Source organism: Spea bombifrons, chromosome 9, assembly GCF_027358695.1.
Source record: "Spea bombifrons isolate aSpeBom1 chromosome 9, aSpeBom1.2.pri, whole genome shotgun sequence".
Classification (NCBI taxonomy): Eukaryota; Metazoa; Chordata; class Amphibia; order Anura; family Pelobatidae; genus Spea; species Spea bombifrons.
The window spans coordinates 32,315,945-32,332,000 of NC_071095.1; the positions used below are offsets into that span (position 1 = coordinate 32,315,945).

Here is a 16,056-nt window from a genome sequence, read left to right on the forward strand (position 1 = left end):
AAGTTAAAACACAGTAATGTGCTTTTAACATTAAAGTACCTTTATAGTATAAGTTAATACACATTAGGCACTTTTTTCTCCCTGAGAGTCATTAAGGCTAGAAGAGCTTTCTTTCTTCTTTCATTAAGCCATAAACGGCAGCTTGATATTAGAAGTCACGGACCTATTGTAAGAATGTATGCTGTAACAGTATGACACAGGGAAATGTTGATCCAAAATGCACATATGTGTGGCTATATTCGTGAATATACGATGTTAAGTATATACTAGATACTCATTGCACGTTTATAGATGCAAACACTACTTACAGAATGTGGAGAAAAGTCCTCTTAACACTTTGCTGTACATCCAGTAACCCTTTATTCGAATACTTCTTAATTGCTAACCAATGTTTATTTTTAGAACTACTTCGCAGACTTCTGGTACTGAGGAGATATTCCAGTATTTGTGTGTATAGTACATTTTCTTTATGCCTTTGTTGGACATTCCTTGGCTTATAAGAAAGAAAGAAAAAAAAAAACTTGGAAATGTGTCATTAAGAAATTCCTTAGCATGCGTCAGAGGGTAATATTCACTTTGTGTGATAGTTGTGTGTCTGCCTCACGTTGTGAGGTAATAGGATAAACAGGAGCCCGTTTCCTGCCACTCGGTTTGTGATTGGCTGGGGGGCGACTAAAGGAATGCGGGAGCTGCTTTATATGGACTGCACCGAGCTGCCTTTGAATCAGAACGCATGGAGAGCGCTTAACTAGTGGAATAGGAGAACACGGCACTTCCTATTCACCCTGACAACCGGGAGACTGCTCTATACCGCTGCAGCCACAAAGGACCTACATTACCTTGGCGTACAAGAATGTAAGATGCCATACATCCTTATGCACTTTTAGATTCTAAAAGATTTGATTTTTGTCTTTCGTTTGCTATCAAAACTTAACTAAAATCCATCCACTGCTATTTTACATATTGAATGAAATTTCAGTTAATATTGACTATTAAAAATAGTTCCTTACTGTATGGATAATGCAAGCCATAGTATATTAGTTTTGCTTTTATTGAGCTTGATCCAATCTTATTAATTGAAGGAGTTTGGTCTTTATTGGAAATCGTCAAGTTTTTAGTGATTTTCTAACATATATATATATATATTGTATTCATATATTATTCATATTAAATATATGAATCTATTTCTGAATATTGGCTTTCTAATTCAAGCACTAGGCACCACTACTTGCATTGTGGTTCTGGTTATTCTTAAAATAACACTCTGTTATGTGTGTGCCTTTATATCACCTTGTATTTAATTGTATTTTTTGTGCTTTTGTGAATACCTTTTTGTTCAATTACTTTATGTCAATCTACTATTGGGCTATTTCAATTTTTCTTCTCTTTTTATTTACATGGAAAATGTTGTACAATGTAAATAATCTGTCTGCAACATTTGGTTACCGAAGATTGAATTTTAGCAATTTATTATTTGCACATGAGAAAAAAACAAATTATCAATTTGATCATTTTGCTGTGGTTAAGGCAAATACTTCCTATTTTCCTCTTCTGAAATAGCATACAGACAAATGCATGTTGTTTGAGTTCTATTCATTTGAGTATTGTTTGCTGATACTCTACACAAATGAACTGTATTGTTTTTTTTCTATGATGTCTCCTTGATGTTGTTTAAATGTATGGTTGTGTTAGGGGCTTACTAATAAATGTCTATGTGTGTTTCTTTGCAGAGATCACTGTTTTACTGTATGGAAATAATGAAGGGTATTTTTCTTCTGGTAATGTTGGCTGTTTGTCAGACAGACCAAGCTCCAGGTAAGCTAAAAAAAATAAAATAACTATTTCAGTGCTGAATATCTGAGGCTTCATATTTTTTTACCTGGGTAGTACATGTTTTAAGACACAAAAGGGGATCTGTAAAGTGATTTTGGATACGTAGCATTCCTTGTATGCATCACCAGAGCTCCATTAACGCCTTTTCTATGGAGTGCCTGGATGCCACAGTACTAGTGGGAATTGTAATGAACTATGTGTTATAAGGTTTAGAAAACAAAGTATAACTGGTGTAGGTTACCAATTCGTGTTTTTTGCTAATGCTTAATACTGCTATGATTAACATTTCCTATGTAAAATATATATATTCCGTATATATTTATGAATCTTTTTTTAATGTATAAAACATTATGCTTCATTGTTCAATATAGTACTGATTTATAAATATATATAGACTTTTGTATATGTCCAGGTTTTGCTGCTCAAGCGAATAATTATAGTTGCTGTAATATAAACGTAAAATGTTAAAATAATCATGCCTTAGAGACACCAGATGTTGTAGTTTAGTCTTCTCATTTTGGTCAAATTACTTGCTCCTTTTGTGTATCAATTTGCTATTCCTAATTACAAATATTTTGCTACAGAGGAATGCCAAACACGGTAAAAGGACATGGCTATATTATCTCTATCCGTTTTCTTTACAGAGTCAGGCAACGATGACAATAGTGTATTTGATCTCTTTGAGTTGACTGGGTTTACCCGTAAAGCTGGCTCCCGCAAGCCTGAAGGAGTTCATCTAGTTAAGGGTCCTGATCCATCTAGCCCAGCCTATAGAATTGAAAATGCAGATAAGATCCCACCAGTTCCAGAAGATAAATTTCAGGATTTGGTTGATGCTGTCCATGCTGAGCGAGGTTTTATTTTGCTGGCTACTTTGCGCCAAGTAAAAAAGACTCGAGGCACACTTCTGTCAATAGAAAGGAAGGATGGATCTGGGCATATATTCAGTCTTGTGTCCAATGGCCGTGCTGGGACTCTTGACTTGAGTCTGAGTGGTGAAGGCACACAACAAGTGGTTTCAGTTGAAGAAGCTCTACTCGCCACTGGTCACTGGAAGAACATCACACTTTTTGTACAAGAAGATCGGGCTCAGCTCTATGTAGGATGTGATAAGATGGAAAATGCTGAACTGGATGTCCCAATCCACAATATTTTCAGTGGAGATCTGGCAAGCACTGCTCAACTTAGAGTAGCAAAAGGAGGTGTGAAAGACAACTTTCAGGTGAGTTTACAGCAAGACAACAACGTAATGTGTAACAGGGAGAGTGATGGTTGGGGACAGTGGATGAGTAAAACAATATTGTATAAAACAAAATGTGATTATAAACTAGAAACCTTTGGTGTGAAACTTTCAAATGCAATTTAATCATAGATGGATGCTGACACTGTAAGTGCCAAGGGATAAATATTTGGAAAAATCCTGGAATCAGAATACTTAGAGATCTAGGAAATATAGTGGAATATTGATATACATGTTTAAAGTTTCTTAAATATTGCCAGTAACTATTTAGAAACTGTATTTGGTGATAGGATCGGGAACTGATCCACATTGAGCATTGAAACGCACCTTTTTCCTCGACAGGGAGTTCTACAGAACCTGCGCTTTGTGTTTGGAACGACATTAGAGGCTATTCTTAGAAACAAAGGCTGCTCCAGCTGTAAGTTGAAGTAACAATTTTAACTGAAAAAATGTATTTGTAATATTCTTTATTATGTTACAAATGTTTAACAAACTCAAAAATATAATATGGGTAAAAGCAATACTGGTTTGTTCTGGAACTCCAGTTAACACATACCTAGTAGTACTTTGTTTGCTGCTCAACCAACATTTAGTCTACACATATGGCTCACAATTATAGTTAATTGTACCTAAAGGAAAGCCTTTGTCCTTAGCCAATTTAGTTCATAATTGCTGGATTTCATCTATACTTTTGAGTTTTGTACAAATATATATTTACCTAGTCTCTGCCTACACCAGAATGTCACTACTGCAGGATCTTGCACAACATTTTGTATTGTACTAACATAACGATATTGTTTTAAGAAATACAAGTTAAGGAAGCCATACAAGATATGTGCAATGTGTTATTATATTAGTTGTACAGGAAAGATTACACTAGATTTTATTATTTTCCAGTGTCAAACTCAGTAATCACTTTGGACAACCCAGTCAATGGCTCAAGTCCAGCAATCCGCACCAATTACATTGGACATAAAACAAAAGACCTTCATGCTGTTTGCGGTATTTCATGTGACGATCTTTCCAGTATGTTTCTGGAATTAAAGGGTCTACGGACAGTTATCACAACTCTTCAGGACAAGGTCCGCAAAGTGGTAAGTAAACACAGAGCTATTATGAGACCTGTTGGCTGAATGCGCTGATATCACAGCCAATGCTAGATTGCAAAACTGTCATGGAATATATTAGATTTGACATATAACTGTATTGGAGCTTCCTAGAGTAGACATTTAACAACGGTCTTCTTGTTTCTCACTAGACTGAAGAAAATGAGCTTATTGCTAAAGTGGCTCAGCTCACACCTGGTGTATGTATTCATAATGGCGTCATGTATAAAAACAGAGAAGAGTGGACCATTGACAGCTGCACTGAATGCACATGTCAGGTAATAACCAATTTACAATCATTCGGTTTGTTTAGTCTTTCATATTATATGTTAAGCCAGTTCTAAAATTATCTAGTTAACACAATAATTACACAGTTAAACATAATAATACTTAATAATTGTACCAATAATATTCACTTTGGAATGCCTAGCGCTACAGGTTGTAAGCTGTCAAAGCAGGGTCTTTAATTTTTTTTTTTTTTTTTTTTTTAAATGTTAAGCAATAATTAACTGCCTTGACACGACTATAAGGAGAATTTACTGTGGAATTCCTGCTATAACTTGTGCTGAGCTAAATACGGGTGTGAACCAAGATCAAACGGACGCATTGAAAATATGAAATATCTTATACAAAGAATGTACCGCACTTGAATGTGGGCACAATAGCTTAAGGTTAAAAAATATGTAATGCTGGAATTTTTAGTACCTGTGAAATGTAGCTGTCCTGTTATCAACAAACCTATTATTATTTCAAATTTATTATTTATTGTTTTCAATTGGATAACCTGGTGATATATTGCATATGCCTGGACTGTAACTATAGTTATTTTCTAGTACAGCTATTCCAGGCAATTAGATTTAGATGGCTGCAACCATTTTATAAAAAAAGCTATGTTTATGTTTCTTTACAGAACTCCGCAACCATTTGTGTTAAGGTCTCATGTCCTCTAGTCCCCTGCACCAATGCCACAATTCCAGATGGAGAATGCTGCCCTAGATGTTGGCGTAAGTAATTCATTCTTAAACGGTCTAGAACATGGTGTAAACTGCGACTGCTAACCTAGCAGACACAACATGTCACAAACATAGTTATTAGAATTATAAGGAATATACCCTTTTTGCTGTTAACATGTAGTGATGATACACACAACATATCGCACTTGAAAGGGACCTTTTTTTTTAGATTATTGTCTATATTTTCTCCTCTAGACACCTAGCTTTCATCTGCCAGCACATAAGAAGTGATCATCTGTAAATGTTACATATTACTATTACCATTTTTCAAGTTTAAAATGGAATGGTAAACTTTACGCCTCAGGCAAAGCTTCTCATTTTCAAAAGGCGTAATGACAAATATGCAGATATTAATCTTGTAAGTACTGGACAAGTTGATTCAGGAAAGAAAGATAAAATATCGCACATGAAAGTGGGACAGCTGATGAAACTGAAGGCTAATATTCAAGCCTGCTCAGTCCTGCATCTTTTATCTTTCGGTCTGCTTAGCATGTTTGGAACGCTAACTTGAGCCTAAATTCCTAGTATGTCTACAGGCCGTGTTTATTAATTTAAGAACTTTCAGTTTGATGGTCCTAGGTTTCTTTTTTATGTTCTGAATGGTTATAATACATAAATATAAATGTAAATCACTTTAGGAAGCATAACAGAAACAATAAAGAGGATTGGCATAGATGACATGAAGCTTATTTAGTTTATAACTTTATACCATTCTATATTATTTCAGCAAGCGACTCTGCTGATGATGGTTGGTCTCCATGGTCTGAATGGACACCTTGCTCTGTGACATGCGGTCACGGCGTCCAGCAAAGAGGTCGATCCTGTGACAGCCTTAACAACAGATGTGAAGGATCATCTGTTCAGACAAGGTCTTGTCACATCCAGGAGTGCGATAAGAGATGTGAGTATGACTAATTACCTAATATTCTGAAGGATTACTTTGTCTAAGGTAAATGTGGCATTTTAATTACGGTCGTGTGCATGTTTGTTTTATAGTTAAGCAAGATGGTGGATGGAGCCATTGGTCTCCTTGGTCATCTTGTTCAGTTACTTGTGGAGTTGGTCAGATCACAAGGATCCGTCTTTGCAACTCACCTGTCCCTCAGCTAAATGGAAAACAATGTGAAGGAAATGGACGGGAAAACCAGCCCTGCCAGAAAGACCCTTGCCCAAGTAAGTTTTTAATTTGTTTGATTTAAAAAAAAAAATACTGGAGCGTTTAGAAAAATACAGCATTTTCACAAATTATGTGTACATATGACCTCAGCAGTAAGACTATTCAAATGTCAAGTTACTGAAATAAAGGAATAGTTAATGTCAACTTTTCACTCGTATAGGAACTTTTATGGAGAACACTTCTTAAGGTCACTACATACGAAAAGACTGTGGTCCTTTTGTTTGTGATATGAACAGCCAACTCGAACAAAAGCATTTAATTATTTAGAATCTGTTGCAACAAATGTTGGCACACTCAGACCATTACTGTTTTGTTTTTTTCTCTCCAGTTAATGGTCAGTGGGGACCTTGGTCACTATGGGGCACGTGCAGTTTGACTTGCGGAGGTGGCGTTCAGAAACGGGAACGTCTTTGTAACAACCCTGAGCCCCAGCATGGTGGCAAAGAATGTTTAGGAGATGCTGCTGATAGTCAGATGTGCAACAAGCAGGACTGCCCAATAGGTGAGCTATCTGTGAGACGTTCGCAGCAAAATTTTAGTTGATTAAAGAGCTATTATGTTACAAAATTGCTAAATTAAACAGAGATGGCGTAATAGTATTTAACCCCTTAAGGACAATGGGTGGTCCCTAAACCCATTGAAAACAATGCACATTGAGCCCGTACATGTACTTTGTCATTAAGGGGTTAAAGAAAACTCATTTCTAAACCATACAGATATCTTATTGAATGTTCCCTTTTTCAGATGGGTGTCTTTCTAATCCTTGCTTTGCTGGAGTTCAATGCACAAGCTTCCCTGATGGATCCTGGATTTGTGGTGTCTGCCCCACAGGCTACAGAGGAAATGGAACTCACTGTACAGATATAGATGAGGTAACATTTCAATAGTTCAATTAAGCGGGAAAAAGTTATGAATAGTTGCAGAACCCATGTGTCAGCTGATTGAGTTTTAAACATTGGCCAAAGAATTTGATCCATTTTATGGTACATAAATACTTAAAGAGAGGTAAAATATCATGGTTTCACGAAACTCATGCTCAAGTTTGTAAGTGGGCTTAGCGCCCACAGCCAAGTGCAACTAATTTGGAGCCAACTTGCTTTGTGTTTCTGATTGTAATTGTGTTAGTAATGAATCAACCCTCTGAGGCTTTCCTGGTCCATGCAAAAAAAAAAAAAAGGTAGTTATATGTATGTTAAACTTAAATGGCAAAGTTGTTGGGTGTTGTAAAAAAAACATAGACATAGATGTTGTTAACATGCGCTAATTATTTATTGTTCCTTAGTGTAAAGAAGTACCCGATGCATGCTTTACGCTTAACGGAGTGCACAGATGTGAGAACACAGAACCAGGATACAACTGTCTCCCCTGTCCCCCACGCTACACAGGAACGCAGCCTTTTGGAAAGAGTATTGAAGATGCTACAGCAAACAAACAGGTATCGTGTTCAGAGCATACGTAGATGATATTTAAAGACGTACAATAAATATGTATACGCACATGTCTCAGAGTGCATTGGTCTGATTGACACAGATATGTGCCCGTTTTATTGTTTGCAATTTAACATTCGCCTTGTCTTTTCTGAATTTCTAGGTTTGCAAACCACGTAACCCATGCACGGATGGAACACACAACTGCAACAAGAATGCAAGATGTATCTACTTAGGCCACTACACCGATCCAATGTTCCGCTGTGAGTGCAGACCAGGATATGCTGGAAATGGCATAATCTGTGGAGAAGACACAGATTTGGATGGATGGCCAAATGAAAACCTCATATGTGTTGATAATGCTACTTACCACTGCAATAAGGTGAGTGGTCATGAGAGGGTATAAACCACAGTGTTTAACAATTGTATTTGACTCAAACTTTTGCATTAAGAACATACATTTTGTGAGCTTGTGCTACTGTTAATTAATAATTAATATTAGTTAATTAATTAATGTTAATAGCATTTAATATTTCAGATATTGCTTCATAAATCTTGCTTCATAGACACACAGTGAATAAATTAGTATTTGTATCAAAGTTCCATTTTGTTGTGATTAAGTGGTACTATTATTCCACTTTACAGGATAATTGCCCAAACCTTCCCAACTCTGGCCAGGAAGATTATGATAAGGATGGAATTGGAGATGCGTGCGATAATGATGATGATAATGATGGAATTCCAGATGATCGGGTAAGCAAAAAAAAAAAAATATATTAATTCATGTTTTTACTAGTGCAGACATTTGATTTCATGCAGTTAAAATAACACAGCTGGAAAGTAAACATCTGCCTTTTTTAGGCACAATATGACATATTGTGAAATGTGCCTTGTAAGTTGTGAAATCTCTTGGCAATGGTTGTACCTCTAAGTGTTTCCATAAAACTGGACTATGAAGGGGAAATTGAGTCTTGGCTTCCTGTAGACAGCCAGCTACCAGTAGGATAACAGAAGTTACAGCAAGCAGATGTTACCTTGGCCCTTTAGTCCATGGACAGATTCTGGCACCTAACTGTTACGTTTGGTCTGGACCTACTAGCATTCAGAAGTTTAATTTTTGCTAAAAATATCACAATCAAGCCTGTAAAGGCAAAAGGTGCTTTCATTCTGATAATTAATGGTTTCACACTAAAACAGCCTGAAAAAATATGTTCTAAGTATAGTTTGTGGGTTACTTGATTGATTCTAATTTCTAATTTTAGAAATTCAGGAGTGAAGTGGTGAATTAGCCATCCCGGCCAAAGCAGCACTTTGCTTGTGTATTTGCTCCAGTTTTTCCTTGATAAACACTGTTGAGTGGATTAGCTAAATAGCTTGTGGACCTAAGAATTCCTATTATTCCTTCTCATGTGACATTTTTGTCTGACAAATAAGAAATATTCCAAGTTCAAGAATTTATTTGTGTTTGTTTTCTTCAGGACAACTGTCAACTGATATACAATCCTGCCCAGTATGACTATGACCGTGATGACGTGGGAGATCGTTGTGATAATTGCCCATACAACCACAACCCAGACCAAGCTGACACAGATAAAAATGGAGAAGGAGATGCCTGTGCTGTGGATATCGATGGAGATGGTTTGTTTTTGTTTTGTTTTTTAAATTAGAAATTACATTACATTTTTTATCAAAATCCAAATGTTTTGAATGGGTATTAGAGACCATAACAGTTACAGGCCATGTGCAGGATATATATCATGTCTGGGTCTAATCTGTGTTTCTGTAGTTTATCAGTAACGTAATAGTAATGAAACATTTATAAATCATGCAAATATATTTATATGAAGAATTAAATGATGTTGTTTGATTAATAGAGTGCAGTGAAAAATTGGCTGATAGACACAGACTAATGCTAAATACAGCTGGTGGTTGACAGAATTACTAGTGTGGTAGTCTTAGCATATTGTACGTGAATGTATTGTTATGACAAGGATGGAAGGTTTATCACAACAGAATTTTACAAAAATCCCTCTCTCCTCAGGTATCCTCAATGAGAAAGACAACTGTCCCTATGTGTATAATGTAGACCAGAGGGACACTGATAAGGATGGAGTTGGAGATCAATGTGACAACTGTCCAATGGAGCACAATCCAGAGCAGGTAAGGACTATCTCATCTCATGCACTTTACAACACAGTAGTATTGTTCAGCTTTCAAGCATCATGAAGTTTAGTGGACAGCTGGTACAGACAAGGTTAACATTAATGATTGCCAGTGAAGAGAAGGTCTGCCAGATTCATAAAACCTACCCATGGGAGCCCTCTGTGGGACAAATCAGTAACTTATTAGCAACTACTTTTTTACTAAAGAGAAATAAATTACTAGATTCAGTTTCTCACAAAGAGCTTTTATAGTTCAAAGAGTTACATGGAATCATTGAACTGTTTAATATTATGAATTCTTTACTCAGACAAACTGATGGAAAATATAAAAATGTACATCTGAAAACAGAACAGGCCTTCCTTGGGCAACACTTGAAAGAAATGCATAATATATATATATATCTATGTGTATTAATATTCCTTTATAACCAGACAAATATACACTCATAATAGATTTGTTTTTTATGGCAGAAAATGTATTGATCCAGCCCATATCTTCAGAGTTTCCACTTTTCATTTAGTTTAAAAAAAAAATACAGTACCAGAGAACTATGCTAAATGCTGTGGTGACCTTTTTACTGCTTGGCAAGGGCTGAAAGGGAGATCTGCTGTTTCTGTAACCAGTAGAAGGGTTATTTGGATGGCCCAGTCTGTGCCATTCTGCACGTCATGGATTAACTACTTCTGTGAGATCTTTCACATTAATCTTCCTTTATTGTTAAGTTTTAAGCTGAACACGAGTTAAAATTCCCTAGTGCTGATCAGGTTCTTGTTTCGTGAATAATAGATGGATTCTCACCAATAGGGAATCATTTATCACGAGACCTCTGAGAATTATTTTAGAAGCACTACAACATAGTTAACTTCCCTTTGTGAATGTTTTATTTGATGTCAGGCTTGTTAGCAAAGCCTGCATGAATTTTTTTTTTTTATCTGAAATGAGTGTTCCACTTGTTCTATCGGTAAGCTTTATACAGATAAATAATATTTTTACCACTCTACCCATTGTTTCCATTCTAGACTGACTCTGATTCAGATCTTATTGGGGATAAATGTGACAGCAACCAGGACATTGATGAAGATGGGCATCAGAACAACCTGGACAACTGCCCATATGTCCCCAATGCTAACCAGGCAGATCATGATAAGGATGGCAAGGGGGATGCCTGTGACCATGATGATGACAATGATGGAGTCCCCGACGACAAAGATAATTGTAGGCTAGTTCCTAACCCCGATCAGCAAGATACTAATGGTAAGAGTTGACGATTATACCCCATGTTTAAAAACATCTGATGTGAAACACATTATGTTTTCTGTGCTTAAGTATGAAGAGCTAGTACTACTTTTAAGCTAGCCACCATATCATAGAATTTTTGTTTGGAATTTAAAACTACCCCTTCATAATTTGGACTTTAAAATACCTTCAGTTGACCTATGTGATATTGGAGTCTCCTCAGTTGGGTTAAACAGTCAATTGTAAAAGTGTTTTATTTAACTAGGTGATGGGCGTGGAGATGCTTGCCAGACAGACTTTGATGATGATAAAATACCCGACTCTGAGGATGCTTGCCCAGAAAATGTGGGCATTAGCACAACCGATTTCCGTAAATTCCAAATGGTGCCTCTGGATCCTAAAGGAACATCACAAATTGATCCTAACTGGGTTGTCAGACACCAGGGCAAAGAGCTGGTACAGACTGTTAACTGTGACCCTGGACTTGCTATTGGTAAGTAATTTTATTATAGTCTGCAACACCACGATAATTAATGTATTGATCTTCTAAAATATGGCATCAGCTTATAATAGTCTTGGCCTGCTTATGCAAAAAGTCAAAAACATTATGCATTGGTTGCATGTTATGTATATGAAGTTTAGATGTTTATATTTATAATTAAATACTGACATTTTATCATTGTGTTAGGTTTTGATCAGTTCAGTGCGGTGGATTTCAGCGGCACATTTTTCATCAACACTGACAGAGATGATGACTATGCTGGATTTGTATTTGGATATCAATCAAGCAGCCGATTTTATGTGGTTATGTGGAAGCAAGTAACTCAGACCTACTGGGACACGACACCTACTAAGGCTCAAGGATATTCTGGTCTTTCTATCAAGGTTGTAAATTCTACCACCGGACCTGGCGAACATCTGCGCAATGCTCTCTGGCACACAGGAAATACTCCGGGACAGGTACTGCCTACAAAGTTCCTTTACAAAAACTAAGAAGGGTGGTTAATAAAGCACCGACTTTAGAAAGTTTTAAAGTCTCCAAAATTGTTTCTAATACCCTGAGTTTGGGGTGCGTTTAGTACATTAAAAACATCAGATAAACTGATAAGTACAGTCAGACAGTTACATTTTGGACTCTGTTTTATACGGTTAGCACTGCCAATGTATTATGCGTAATAAAATGTTATATGTTTTATAGGTTCGTACATTGTGGCATGACCCACGTCATATAGGATGGAAAGATTTCACAGCTTACAGATGGCACTTGACTCACAGACCAAAGACTGGCTTTATTCGGTAAGACCAACAATGTCAATATTTTAGGACTAATGAATGAAGTGATTTTAGGACTAATGAATTAAAGTAGATCATAAACGCTTAGTGGACGCGTCATATCTTTTACACAGATAGGCCTATCACCAGCTCAGATTTATATTAGCAAGAGGATAGGGATACTAAATTCACATTTTAACCTTACAAATAAATTTGCTAGTATGTATAGTAGTAAATAGGCGGACTAGATAAGCCAAATCGTTCTTTCCCGCTGTTGAATTCTGTTTGTTTTCTGTGTATGTGCTCTGTTAATGTAGATGGAAATCTAAAAGTTCTGGTGTAAATATTGAAAGAATTTACATTTACTATCAAAATATTACATTTTCAGTGTGGTTATGCATGAAGGCAAAAAGGTCATGGCTGACTCTGGACCAATCTATGATAAAACATATGCTGGTGGAAGACTAGGCTTGTTTGTGTTCTCACAAGAGATGGTGTTCTTTTCTGATCTCAAGTATGAGTGTAGAGGTGAGTTGAACAAGTGAACTAAATCGGATAACTTAAAGCAAAAACATTGGCATATAGGAAACTCCAAAAATTGTAAGATTATAGATTGCTTAATTATCCTTGCATACGCAAGTGGTAGAAAAGTTATGCATACACCCTTCTATGAATAACCTTTGTACAATGTAAAGTATCCAAATGCTATACTAGCTGAACCAATCCAAGTAATTAAAACAGATAAACATAGTCGACGAGATTTTTGTTCTAAAAATATTTAGAAGACTTGATGGTTACAAAGAAACAATTAACACATTATATACAAACGTGCCCTTTTTTTATTGACTCTTTTGTAAAATTGTTATTTCCATAAGAAAATATTTAATGTCTTCTATTTTTATTTCTTTCAGACTCATAAATCTGGATGCATTTCATTCAATGAATGTTAAGGAAACCTCATAGCACCTTCAGAAATGTTAGATATTTACTATCACACATACCATTTCTACCTTTTTTTTGGGGGGGGGGACTTGATCAACAAAAGTATTTACAAAAAAATTGCAAAAAGATGTTTCTTGGGGTCAAACCTCGTGCTGGTTGGAGACCACCCGCATGTATAGTAACTGGATACTCTTTCATCTACTAGTAAAGAGCTTTTATTAGAAAGCCATAGGAAAAATTATGACTGTTAATGATAGCTTAGAAAACCAACAACTACATAAATGTAACTTCTTGGAACTCTTAGATTTGTCAATCAAGTGCATATATTGATCTCATGTGTCAGGACATCCATCTCTACTAGTTTCCAATGAATTACCTAAATGATTTATTTGGAACTGCTGTTTTTTTGTGAAAGAGAAAATATGCAAAAATATTTTAAGGAAAATGTCCATGCTATTGGAATTATCAGTGTATAACTAAGTAGCATACATATGTAGCTAGAGCTGTCTTCAAATTGATGTATCTGTGTGGAATCCAGATGCGGAGAACTGTTCTAGATAACTGCCTAAATTAAATTGTTTTGTTTGTGAAATATGTGTGCATGTATGTGTGTGTGCATAATAGAAAGGTAACCTGTATATTTAACTGAGTTCGTATGGATGCAAAATGCACTTGTTGCAGTTTTTGGCAAAAATCTATTTGCTCGATATAATAAAGTAGTAAGATCGACAAGGATATTAGCACTTGCATACACATATAAAGAATGGAACTTTTTACTTGTTATTGGGGAATAGACCTAGAAGTCCGAAATATTTCACTAGTCTGGTGACAATAATTTCATAGCAGAAACTGAAAAAAAAAGTAAACATTTTTTTTTTTCTAGTTCAACTATACATGAGACTGAATAATGTAATCATTCCACTGTGTGGTTTAGAAAGGCTGTACTTACAGGCAATTACAATCCAAGCTCAGAGCTCTTTTCTTTCTGAAGGCGAGACGGCTAAGCTATGTTGATCTTTGTAAGAACCAGAGGGAGAGCAAGGCAAGAGGGGTGGAGAGCTTAGATACAGCTGTCTGCCTTTTGCTAAGCATTTAAATCTAAACCATATGTCCATGTAAAACAATTTTACAACCTACTTAAATTTGTATCAGGTAAATAGTTCCTTTCTGCAAAGAATTATTACGTAAGGAAATGCAAAGTTAAAACTTCACACACAAATATTACCTCATTGAGTGATTGAGTAATAGAAAATGTCTTTGAAGCAAGAGGAAAAAAAATTGGATACATATTTAACAAGCTTTTCAAGTCTACTGTAGTATTATTCGGTTCTGTATATAGTTACAATGTGTATCCCCAGGAAAGTATTTTAAACTTTTTTTTTTTTATAAAAATGATATTGATATATTTTCTATATTTTAGCAATTTCATTGCTTTTTTTTGTATAAATGATTTTTTTAAAATTGGTATTGCAGTTTAGCATACTGGGTACTGTTTGTAGATATGCTATTTAAATAATTTATCAGGAATCTTCCTGTAGAAACTTTGCTCCTGTTTGTATAAACTGTTTTGCACTTGAAAGAGCTTTGCAATACCTTCTACAGATGTCGGATTTATTCACATGTACCTTTTTGTTTTTAGAAAAAGAAAGAGAAAATGCTTTTTGTACACATTTTAATGTTAGTTTTGACTTTTTTTAAAAATAAAATAAACCAATAATGTAAATTGTACAGCAAAATGCTGTTGCACATGAAACATTAAATAAAATATAAAATTGATATATTCAAAGTGTTTTTTGTTTTGTTTTTTTTAAGTTGCATTTGTTCATGAATTTATGAAAGTCCAATACATAGTATATGGTCCCATGTGCCAGTTGTAATAATATTCACATATTTAAGTATCTTCTAGCATCACAGATCTTTTCCAAATGTTTTATTAGCAAGTCAAAATGTGTGTAAAAAAAAATAATATAAAGGAAAACCTACCTCTCACCATAAATAAATAGATATCAGTGAGTGGTGACAACAGGTGAAAACAGAATCCAAAAAGGTAAATGGCTAAATGCCCAATACACACAACACCAACCAGGCAATCAAATCCACTTTTTCTCTCAGCTATCAGAAGTATATAAGGCCCACAGCTTCTTAAACTCAGTTATCTTTGGGTGTGCTTCTCCAAATATTGGAGAACCTTGTAGAGGGTGCAAACGATGTAATATGCGTGGCCCAAAATACTGTCCTTCTACAACCAATCCTCTGACACTCAGCCCCCCCCAGGTCAGACCTATTAAGGAGAGTGATTTTGGTCAACAGGCAGTGAGCTCTGGAGAGACCATTCATATTCCCTACTTTTATCCAATCCTGTATTACATCTACTATGGTTCTCTGAGGTTTGACCAAGCTAAACATTTGGCTTCCTTTAAGCCTAGGGAATATTTGGCAGAGTTAGCAGTAGCGAGCAGTAGTGATCAGTTAGCACGAGTTAAAGATTTATAAGTGGTAGCGGTGCCTCCCTTGGTCTATAAAACACCATACAGTATTTACGTTCAAATGAGGTAAAGACCACTGGGTGTAGCTGTCCTTTTATCTTGTCTTTGGGATAAAATAGCTCCAACAGTGGAATTGAATACATCAACCTCCACGGTATATG

The 16,056-nt window shown here is 35.8% G+C and overlaps 1 protein-coding gene across 2 annotated transcripts; it reads left to right on the plus strand.

Annotated features, from left to right (window-relative positions):
• Positions 1–730: 730 nt before the first annotated feature.
• THBS1 (thrombospondin 1) lies at positions 731–15,195 on the plus strand. Of its 2 annotated transcripts, XM_053474950.1 has the most exons (22): positions 731–855; positions 1,731–1,815; positions 2,478–3,055; positions 3,416–3,491; positions 3,971–4,167; positions 4,332–4,457; positions 5,090–5,183; positions 5,920–6,093; positions 6,189–6,365; positions 6,698–6,871; positions 7,114–7,241; positions 7,652–7,804; positions 7,960–8,178; positions 8,442–8,549; positions 9,275–9,434; positions 9,838–9,956; positions 10,979–11,213; positions 11,461–11,688; positions 11,884–12,155; positions 12,394–12,491; positions 12,856–12,995; positions 13,379–15,195. In XM_053474950.1, the coding sequence occupies exons 2-22, from the start codon at positions 1,749–1,751 to the stop codon at positions 13,384–13,386; spliced, it is 3,531 nt and encodes a 1,176-aa protein (XP_053330925.1). In that variant the 5' UTR covers positions 731–855; positions 1,731–1,748; the 3' UTR covers positions 13,387–15,195. The 2 variants fall into 2 exon arrangements, with proteins under 2 accessions (XP_053330925.1, XP_053330923.1); XM_053474948.1 differs by lacking the exon at positions 731–855 and having other exon boundaries at positions 1,487–1,815.
• Positions 15,196–16,056: the final 861 nt, after the last annotated feature.